Source organism: Piliocolobus tephrosceles, chromosome 16 (assembly GCF_002776525.5).
Source record: "Piliocolobus tephrosceles isolate RC106 chromosome 16, ASM277652v3, whole genome shotgun sequence".
Taxonomy (NCBI): Eukaryota; Metazoa; Chordata; class Mammalia; order Primates; family Cercopithecidae; genus Piliocolobus; species Piliocolobus tephrosceles.
In genome coordinates this window covers 75265386-75275500 of record NC_045449.1, presented here as the reverse complement: position 1 = coordinate 75275500, position 10115 = coordinate 75265386, and the positions used below count along the sequence as shown (strand labels likewise).

Genomic DNA, 10115 nt, shown 5'->3' with positions numbered 1-10115 from the left:
CTGGCCTGGGACCTCCAACCCTGACCCCCAGGTGCCTGGCTGGCCTGGGACCTCCAACCCTGACTCCCAGGCTGCAGAATGCGTGCCTCAATTTGACTGCAGACTCTGCTTAGAGCTCTTGGAGCACCCTTTGGCAGAGAACACAGGCTCCATGCTGTTCTCAGAGGCTTGAGATTTGGGCTCTGCCACCCTCTAGCTCTAGCATCAGTCCCCTACCTCCCCCCGCCCCTATTGACCACCTGCTGGCCACCCCAGCTGTTCCTTGCCTACTCTCTGCCCTGCCCTGGGCTCTTCCAAGACAGCCCAGGTATTACTTCTTCCAGGGAGCCCACTTGGACTGCCCCAGAGACAGTTATCTGCTTTGCCAGGTGCGATGTCCCCGCTGGCCCTGCTGCCACATGCAGCAGGGGGGCAGGGCGCTGCAGTGCCGCCCCACCAGGCCTGGCTCAGCCCTGATACCACACTTTTGGCTGAGATGGGGGTGGCCGACCCTAGGGTTCCATGGGCGAGGTTATCTCGGCTGTGTAGCCCCAGGTATAGCTGCTGGGACCCACTGTTCTCTCTCTCTCATCTGCCTGTCATGAAGGTGGGGCCGTGGGCCACTCACTCCCACCGTGGCTCACTGCTTGGTACACTGCTAGCACCAGGCAGTGCTGGCTGAATGGAGGATTTGAACCCAAGACCTGCTGGCAGGTTTCCTGTGGGCTTCGCAGGCAGGTGTCACCTCTCTGGCCTGGGCCTCACCCGGCTCTCTTGCCCCAGAGTCCCTGTTGGCTGCCTGTGTGTGGCCTCTCTGTGCGACCTGCTCCATCAGGCAAGCTCCTGGGGTGGGCAGGAGGTGGCAGCAAGTCCTGGCTCAGGGCTCCAGGAGCCGGGGCAACAGCTGCAGGCCTTTCTCCCTGTTCCGGGCTGGCTTCTGCCCCAAAAAAGTCATTGAGATGACTGAAGTCAGGGTCCCCTGAGCCCACAGGGAGTGTCTGGTCTCACCCATCTTTCCTTTCTTACCACAGAGGACCCCTGACCCGGAAACCTGGTCCAGCAGGCCCTCCTTCCCCAGGGCCCGGCCAAGGTCCTCATCTGCTCCCTGCCCTCGCGGCAGCCCGAGGCACAGTCGGTCCCTGAACACCTCCCTCTGCACTCACTGGCCCAGGGAGGCGCTCCTGACTCAGGGACTCCATCCTCCAAGGGCCGTGTTTCCTGGCCGTGGACACAGCTGTGACCAGGCACTCGGGGCCCACTGGGACAGATGCACACCGACCTCACGCAGCTTCCCGAGATCCTGGCGGCAGAGGGGGAACAAGGAGGGGCCCCCACCCCCTGCAAGCATCCAGCTTCCTCTGGGTCTACAGCCTCATCAACAAGGCTCCCTCCAGCTGGGGGTGCACTGATCTATGTTCCCACACCCGGGCCGTGGGCCGGTCCTCGCAGGGTGGCCAGTCACATCGGAGGCCCTGCCCAGCGTGGCGGTTCGGAGACTGCTCTTGCCCCTCGTCCTCTCCAGCGGAACCTACTCTGGCCCCAGACTTTGGTTCAGGCTGGACAGGGACTGACCAGGGGTCTGTGAGAGCAACCAGTAAAGGGGCCCTCCTCCTGGAGGGACCCCACCCCTAAAACCACCCTAAGCCATTCCAGTCACATGACCCTTTCCTGGCCTGAGGCTCAGTGCCCTGAGGGGCTACACAGGGGGCAGTGGGGAGGCCTGGTCCAGAAGCCCCAGCTCTGGGAACGAGGCTTCTGCTGAGCCCCTGGAGCCCTGGCCCCCCCAGGAGTACCGTGGGACACAGGACCCTGGACCCCCGAAAACCTGTACAATAGTCCATATATTTATTCTTAAGCAAGTTATCAATAAAAAATTTGATACTAAAATGCCTTTACATAGTCTGCTGTTCATAAAACCTTTGTGTGTTTTTTTGTCCATTTTGTTTTTAGTGTTTACATTGAAAAAAAAATCCAACCATCCCCTTAGTTTACACATTTACAGGAATCGTGCTTTCGTCACGTTAAGCACGGCGAGAGGGGAGGGGCCACACCAATCGCACGCACACAGAAAGGAAAAAAAGAAAAAAAACAAGGGACAAAGCGGAACCCAGCAGAAGCGGGTCGAGGACGAGGCGGCCGAGCAGAGGATCCGACCTCCGTGGCCGCGCCCTCCTCGGCCTTCCCTGAACTCCAGTGGCTCGGCGTGCCCCCAGCGTGTGTCTTCACTTGACATTGTTCTGATCCCCGAGCCTGGAGCAGGACCTCGTACAACCACCTCCCCAGACGACCACCGGGAATGAAATATTGCACTCATGTGAGACAAAGCCTAGGCTCGGGGGTGGGAGTGGGGGGCTGGGGGCAGGGACCCCTGACCACAACGTAAGCCCCCAGCCTTGAGCTTCCTGGGGAGCCTCCGGGAATGGCCCTTCAGGGGGTCCGCCCAGCAGGTGAGAAACAGGCCCCAGTGGGCCCAAGAAAAATAGGGGGGCCGAGGGGACCTGGGATTGGAGCGCAGGGCACCCACCAGCACCCCGGCTTCCGAGGCCTGTGGTGTGTGGGTGACACAGAGCTTGTCCTAGAGCAGCGGCTAACTTGGGGGGGCTTTCCTGAAGCTCCTGTGGGGGCCAGGGGAATCTTGGTGTGGGAGGACACGGGGAGTACGTGGTCCCCCATGCATTTCTGCAGCTGAAGGCTGTTGGGCTCAGGTCCAGGCAGCCCTATGTATCCTGGGCTGTGGGAGAACGGGAGGGGTGTGAATTCTCCTGGGATGCTGGGGTAGAGCCCCCGAGGGCTGCTCCTTGCCCCTGGGGCCAGGATGTGGGTTCGGGTGGTCAGAGGGACCCTTATTCTACGCCCCGAGCACGCCCATCAGGCCATCTGCCCCACCGAGCGGCACTGAAAAGACCAAAAACCTCTAAAGGCGCTGGGGCAGGCAGGGGGGTCTGAGGGCCAGGCAGATTTGGCTGGTGGAAAAGGGGGCCCAGGAAGGGGTCCTCCCCTGCTTGGGGTGGGCCGTGGGGCAGAGTCTGCATTTTATTTTCTTCTCCCTTGGCCACAGCACTGCTGGCCTGGCCTCACCACCATCTACCCAGCAGGCCAGGGGTTTGGGGGCATCGATAAGGTGGGTGGGAAAAGGGGTGTCTTTTGCATGCACTCTGCTCGGGGGTGAGGAGACAATCTGGCTGGACTGTGAACCTGCCCTCGTAGGCCCAGAGCCCTGCCCAGTTCAGGATCCTGGCCAAGCTGCCCCTTCACGTGGCACCTGCTACTTTCAGGAAAGTTAAGACCCCACGGGTGAGGAGGGCTCAGAGCTGGGCCTTGCTTCCTGAGTGTGCCAGGGCGGCGAGGGTGAGGGGGGCGAGGGGCCAGCCCTCCCTGCTCTGGGTGGAGGCCAGACTCCTTGGCCTCAGACCAACTGGCCCCAGAAACAGAAATCAGATATAAGTTGGAGAATGATTCAGGAAATACGATCCGAACATCGCTTTTTCTTGTCAATACTTTAAAACATTTGTTCGTCTTTGTCTTGTTTTGAACAGAGGTGAGATGCACACAGCTGCTGTCACACTCCCTGGTCGGGACTTTGCCTCTTGAATTCTTCTTTCCCTACAGGCCCCTCATCACCACCCCCTGCTCTAACACTTCTTTTCTAGGAGACACACTGAAAGCAAATAAACTCGACTGACTTTCATCTTACACGGCTGTCCCCCCAAGAGATTGGAGGGTGCCACCAAGGGTCCCACCTGACCCTCCCGTGGCCTCTGCCCCCTGCCCCGAGCTGCCTCTGTCGTCCCAGGTGCCCCCATTGGAACCCAGCTGGGCTGAGAACAGTGCATTTCCAAAGGAAACCCCAGGACAAAACTCGCCACACACACGCACACACACACAGGCGCACTCACACACACCTTGTCACGCGGATGGGGAAAAACCCTTTTCCACCTTTTTCCATAAAACTTCCCCGCAGAAATACAATATTTACATAGAGAAATAAATAGACAACACACCTGATTTCTGCTTTCCCTGGTGGGAGACAGTCGGAGGTACTAGGGAATATGGCTTGGATTCGAATCTCCCGTGAACTGCCAGTGCGGGGAACGGAGGGTGCTGTGGGCGGGGCGGGCCAGGGACCCATCAGGGCCACAGCCCGACCCTCCGCAGCGGATGGGAAGGGACTGGGTTCCGACACCTGGAACGCTCTTTCCAGGGAAAACCGTGAGAAAGCCTGGTCTTGCCCTGTGGGCTTTTGCATATTTGCTCAGACTCGCCCCTGGGAGGCTGGGGCTGCCTCCTGCCCGGCGGCTTGGCTGATGCCAGGCTCCGCACACAGGGTCCCTGGCACAGGTGGGAGGCATCTGCGGTGGGCGGCTCAGCATAGGATGGGCACGCCATCGGCTGTCACCAGGCGCCCGGTGGTGGGGTCGTAGGTGCCCGCCAGGTAGTAGAGGTCCTGCCGGTCCTGGCACTTGCGGCTCCGGGCCATCTGCTCGTACTGCTCGCGCGCCACAACCTGGCACTTGTGGGAGATGGTCTGCACATCGTTCTCATCCTCATGGCAGGACTGGTACAGTGCGTTCTGCAGGCAAGGTGCGCGGGGCGTCAGCAGCCGGCCAGGAGACCCGCTGCCCACCCATGCTCTGTAAGGGTCATCGGATGGGCCTCTGTGTGACCGGAAGATGGCAACCAGTCCAGAGGCCGAGGAGCCTGCCGGGGCCCCTCTGGGGACTGTCGGAGTCAGAGAAATACTAATTTCCCTGGAAGATGGACACGTCACATGGTCTGGAAAACGGCTTCTGATCAGGGAGGAGCAGAGGGCGTGCTGAGGGCAATTTCTGTCCTGGGCTGGCATCACAGGCAGGGAGGACCCACGGGGTGGGGGCTGCCACACATCCCAGGAGTGGCAAACTGGGCCTGCCGGATGGGCCTGCCGGATGCTGAGCACTGCAAACTGGGCCTGCCGGATGCTGAGCACTGCCGTGGGCCACAGCCCCCGACTGTGGGGAGGGACCTGGGGGCCCTGCTCTAGGGCATGGCTACAGGCTGTGTAGCTCCCCGCAGGGCCATGGCACCTGCTGAGCGGGAGATGTGTGGTGGGGCCAGGTGCCCTGTGTTGGAGCACAGCGCTGGCTGCTGTCGTGCCCGCTCCCCGGGGCCCCGAGCGGGGCTGGGCCGCACCTGCCTGGGCCTCACCTTGCCGTCGCACTGCCTCTTGCCCAGCTTGGTCTCCTCGGGGTGGTAGAACCACTTGACCTTGACCACCATGTTGCTGCCCCAGGACTCCCACATGCTCTCGATGCGGCCGATGTAGGGGAGGTTGGGCCGGCCAGCTGACAGGAAGACGGCGCAGTCCCCGACACGCACAGTCTCCTCGCCCCGCACGATGGCCTTGTAGAACAGCTTCCGGGCCTTCCCCTTCATGCCACGCCGCTATGGGGGACATGGGCAGGGTGGCTCTGAGAGGCCGGGGGCGGGGGGGACAGGCGGCGGCCAGGAGGCCTGGAGGGCGTGGTGTGGGTGTGTCAGTCTGACTGTGAGAGTGTGTGTGCGCAGGGCGCCGCGAGGACGGGAAGCGGCAGCACTGCGGCTGATGGCAGCCATGGATCCAGAGCAGGGGCCGCGCCTCCACTGAGCCTGCACATGGAGTCATGACGTCTGGACACTGCATCTGGGGCAGGGACGTGTGGACGAGACGTTCACCACAGTGCTATTTACGAGGGTAAAAGACCCATGAGTGGCCCTGTGCATCCCCGAGCAGTGCCCTGGCGAGGACAGACGCTGGCATCTGAGCTCGGGGATCCACAGCTCTCCAGCTGGCCGTGCCACTATTGACGTGGAAAAGTGAGGCCATCACATGTGGAGTGCAGCTCGGGCCCGGCGCCGACATGAAGTCGTTTCCACTGTCACGCAGGCCGTGCGCTCTGGCGAGGGCCAGCGGAAGTAGCTGTCTGCCTCACTGGGTCATGGACGGGTTTTTGTTCTTCCCTTGAGTTTTCCACATTTTTTAACTTGCAATCAAGTAGGAAGATGCAAAAAGGAGAGGAAGGGCAGCGGGGGCGTGTGAGCCCGCCCTGGTTTCCTTGGGAACACGGAACTCCTGCCACCCACCGGAGACCTACCTGTGTGGGGTTCCCCGACCACTTCCAGAGCTGCCGGGCGGGCAGGAAGGCTGAGATCTTTGGCCGGTTTTCCACGGAGGGCAGCCGCGGCCTCCGCGAGAGCTCTTTGGCTTTGGAGAAGCTCAGGGCCTCTTTGCGCTTGAGCTTGGGTTTGCCGCTGCTGGGGCCTGAGCCCGCACCGCTGCCAGCCACCGTGGCCCTGGACAGGAAGCAGCGCTGGGCATGCGCGTGAGGGCCGCCGCCCTTGGAGCGCAGGGCCTCGGGCTGGGCCAGGAGGGTGGGCACGGGGTGGGTGAGGCAGGTCTGCAGCAGCAGGGCTGGGTCCTCATCGTCTGAGCTGTAGGACGAGTCCTCGTTGTCAGAGGAGCAGAGGCTGGAGGTGGACATAGAGCCTGAGGAGGAGGAGGTGGACGAGCCGGAGGAGGAGGAGGACACGGACAGGCGGGCGAGGAAGCGGGAGGGCACACCGGCCGCCAGCCCCGGCCCTTCCTCGTCCTCGTCCGAGAAGGAGCTGTGACAGTCGCTGTCGTAGGGCAGTGGGAACTCTGCCTGGCCCGCATACTTGCGCAGTGCCAGCCCCATGGACAGCGGGGGAATGGGTGCCCGCCCCTTCTTGTCCTTGCCCACAAGGGCGGGGTGCGCATAGCTGGGGCTGGGCAGGGGCCGCCCGAGCTTGGGGCCGAAGTCCTTGTCCCCCATAAGCAGCGCCCTGCATGTTTTGTTCTTAGGGGAGGTCACACCCTCGTGGTCCAGCTTGACCAGGAACTCGCTGCCCACCCGCCGCCGCCCACCCTTCTCGGCCTCCACCCTCTCGGCCTTCTTGGCCCGAAGCAGCTTGTGGGCTCCCCCGGGAAGGCCCGGCCCAGTCCCCCCGACGAAGGGCGCGTAGGAGCTGGCCAGGCTGCTGAAGGAGTCAGCGCGGAAGCCGTTGCCGAACACGGGCGTGGCCATGCTGTGCACGGGGAACAGGGCCTCGCGGGCCCGCAGCTTCTTGCTGCTGCCGTTGAGCTGGAAGAGGTTCTGCAGCACCCCCGGCCCTTTGCTGGCCGCTGCCACTGCCTTCCGCTTGGTCTGCGCCACTGCGGACCAGCTCAGCAAGGGGCTGCCACGGCGGCCCAGGAAGTGGTCGGAGGCCCCCGTGGGGGATTTGGCACCTGAGGTTAGGAGCTCGGCTTTACCTGAGGGCAAAAGCCCAGCGGAGTCAGCCCCAGCTGGGCCCATGAAACTGCCTCCACCTGCCCCTCCCTGGACCCTGCCTGCCCCATGGGTTCCTCGTTCCCCCAGCCCCCAGAGGATGCCTCCCCCCCACCCCGGGTTCTGGGAAGTCCAGCAAAATACCAGCTTTGTCTTTGCTAATAGATTTCTTCCCGGGTGTCTTCAAAGCTTCGGGGCCATCCTGTGCTTTGGGGGACAGGCTGGGGGTGGTGGCTTCACTGGGCGGGGGGGCCTCGCTGGACGCCTTCTTGGTCCTCCGGCAGCTGCTAGACACTAGCAGGGCTGGAGAGGGCTCTGTGCCTATGGAGAGCATGGGCCAAGGGCTTAAGTGCCAGGGCTGTGGGGTACTGCCATCCCAACCCTTCCTTGGGAGCCTGTCTGGACACAGTGGAGCCCAGGCAGGGCCCTGCCCCACACAGGTCCCGGGCTCACACTGGATCTTGAAGTCAGGCGGCAGCAACCTGACGTTGGAGACAGCGATGTGGCCGGTGTCCCCATCGTCAAATTCCACCACTACCGAGTCCAGGTCCTCATCTTCGTCACCGGAGGCCCCTGTGGACGGCACACCTGAGCTTGTGGCTGGAACCCCCAGCAGGTGCCCGAAACAAGGCGGCGGGGCTGCCGAGGCCGGTCGGGAGGGTGAGGGGCGGGCTCCAGGGTCCTCCTTGACCGCACGGAGGGTGGAGCCACCCTGCAGCCCAGGAGCCGGGGCCCCCTCTCCAACTCCTGCAGTGCCTCCCATGCGATGCCACCGTCACCCCACCCCGACCGGAACCTGACCCCCCCACACGTGCTGATGCCCACGTGCCCACCTCCCACCTGCCTGGCCACTTGCCTATGGGATCTTTGTGCCTTTCACCCTAGGGACCTACATGCCCTGCCTGTAGTCAGCAGGTTTTGCCCAGGGGAGCTGGTGCCCCCCTGATGTACTCTGTGACCCCCAGCAGCAGTGCTCTGGGTCCCTTCCTGCTGGGCCCTCTCTGCTTGGCTGGAGGCCGAAACCCCCTCCTTCCCTCCCCACACACCCTGTGCTTTTTCACGGTGCCTGGGAGCTCATTTTATTGTCATACTCTGTCTAAGCAGAGAGCTGGTTCTGCCCTCGCCAGCCTCGGAAGTCAGGCTGTTGGGGCCAGACATGAGCCTGTGGGTCTCAAAAGGGCCTGCCCCAGCTCCTGCCTTGGGTATAGCTTACCCCGGACCACGTTGCCTGGGTACAGACATCGAGACTTCTGGCTCCAGTAGGCGCAGACCCGCGTGCCGGGCGGGAGGTACCGGCTGGATTGCGGCCGCACGTCAAGAACCTGCAGGAACGCGGGTGGCGGCTGTGAGCAGGTGGGGTCCAGCCCAGGGTTGCCTGAGAGCCTGGTCCCTGGGCCCGGGAGTGGCTGCTGCCCAGGCCAAGGCCCTCCTTTGTCCTGGGGCGAGTCAGTCAGGCCCCTCCCCAGGGCAGGCGAGCCCGGTCCTCACCGCTTCCTGCAGCAGCTGCTCCAGTGAGTAGATCCTCTGCCGGTTGCCCCGCTCGCCCTCGATGACGATGCTATAGCTGGGGGCATTGGGGAGTGTGAGGCGTCATGGGTCTCGGTTGCCCTCCAGGCCCCTGCCCTGCCCCACCGTGCCCAGGCCTTACATGTCGGGTGGCTGCAGGGTCCTGACGCTGCCCGCGTACAGCAGGCTGTCTTCCTTGGGGATAAGCACGGGCAGCCCGTCCCGCAGGTCCTCCTTGTGGATGGCACATGAGCGCGCTGTGGGCACAGGGTGTCAGCAGTCAGCATGGCCTACCCACTGTCCCTCCCCAGGTGGCTGGCGCCTTTCCTGGCCCTGCTCACCCAGGGCAGCACTCTGCTCTGCACTCAGGGGGCCGCTGTCCTCTTCCTCTTCCTCCTCGTCCTCCTCCTCTTCTGAGAAGCTGCTGTTGTCGTCAAACTCAAAGTCGTCCTCCACAGCGAAGCTTTCCAGCAGGCGGCTCACAGCCCGGCCCTTGCCCTGGGGGCCAGAGGGGTCAGGCTTGGGTGGGGCGCAGGCAGGGTGCAGGTGAGTGCACAGTGGGCTCCCAGGGTTGGGGGGGCTGCTACCTGCTTGCCGGCCTTGCGCTTCACCTTGCTCAGCTTCCGGCCCTTCCCCAGGATGGCCTTGGCATTGCGTGCAGCCAGTGTGATGGACAGGGCCCCGTTCTTCCGCTGTGCATGGGCAGGCAGAGAAGGCGCTGAGCCGAGGGTGGTGGGACAGCCTGGGGCTGACCCAGGGCTCAGGGGCCGGCATGTAGGGGAGGGCGGGGAAGGCCTTTCTTCATAGGCACCCACCCTCTTGGCCCAGCACCCCAGAGCCCAGCCTCACCCGCAGCACTGGCTGCAGCACCGTGCCCTTGCGCGTGGCCCTCTTGAGGCGCTCGCTGGCCAGCTGGCTGCCCTCCTCATGGCAGGTGAAGGCCCGGGAGGGGCTGAAGAGGGTGTCCCTGCTGGGGGTGGCCCCTGGCTCTGCCCGCAGGCCACCCTTGGCCTTGCCCTTGGCTTTCTTCTTGCCCAGTGCACCTGGGGGCCTCTGCCCTGAGGCCCGCTCCAGGGTGGTGCCCACCTTGGCCTTCACTGGCCGCCTCTTGATCTTGACCTCACTTTCAGGGCTGGACAGGCGACAGGCCCCTGGGGGAGGGAGGGAAGGCCGTCGCAGGGATCCCCATCCTGGAGACCTGGCTGGTTGGGCTGACTGTACCTGTCCTCTCTTCTGGTTACCTAGCAACCCTTGCCCTCCCTCCTGGTTACCTAGCAACCCCTGCCCTCCCTCCTGGTTACCTAGCAACCCCTGCCCTCCCTCCTG

At 63.4% G+C, this 10115-nt stretch overlaps 1 protein-coding gene and 1 pseudogene across 2 annotated transcripts in view; both read right to left on the bottom strand.

Annotated features, from left to right (window-relative positions):
• Window positions 1–1802: 1802 nt before the first annotated feature.
• On the bottom strand, window positions 1803–3597 carry LOC111542310 (annotated as a pseudogene). Its single transcript, XR_002731508.1, has one exon. The product of XR_002731508.1 is annotated as an uncharacterized LOC111542310 (transcript).
• BAHCC1 (BAH domain and coiled-coil containing 1) overlaps window positions 1803–10115 on the bottom strand; it is a 64911-nt gene continuing 56598 nt past the window's right edge. Inside the window, 11 exon segments of the mRNA XM_023211573.1 lie at window positions 1803–4549; window positions 5164–5400; window positions 6090–7267; window positions 7428–7604; window positions 7737–7856; window positions 8497–8605; window positions 8772–8847; window positions 8932–9046; window positions 9131–9287; window positions 9377–9481; window positions 9639–9940. Of these exon segments, the coding sequence (XP_023067341.1) occupies window positions 4343–4549; window positions 5164–5400; window positions 6090–7267; window positions 7428–7604; window positions 7737–7856; window positions 8497–8605; window positions 8772–8847; window positions 8932–9046; window positions 9131–9287; window positions 9377–9481; window positions 9639–9940 (2783 nt within the window). The 3' untranslated portion in view covers window positions 1803–4342.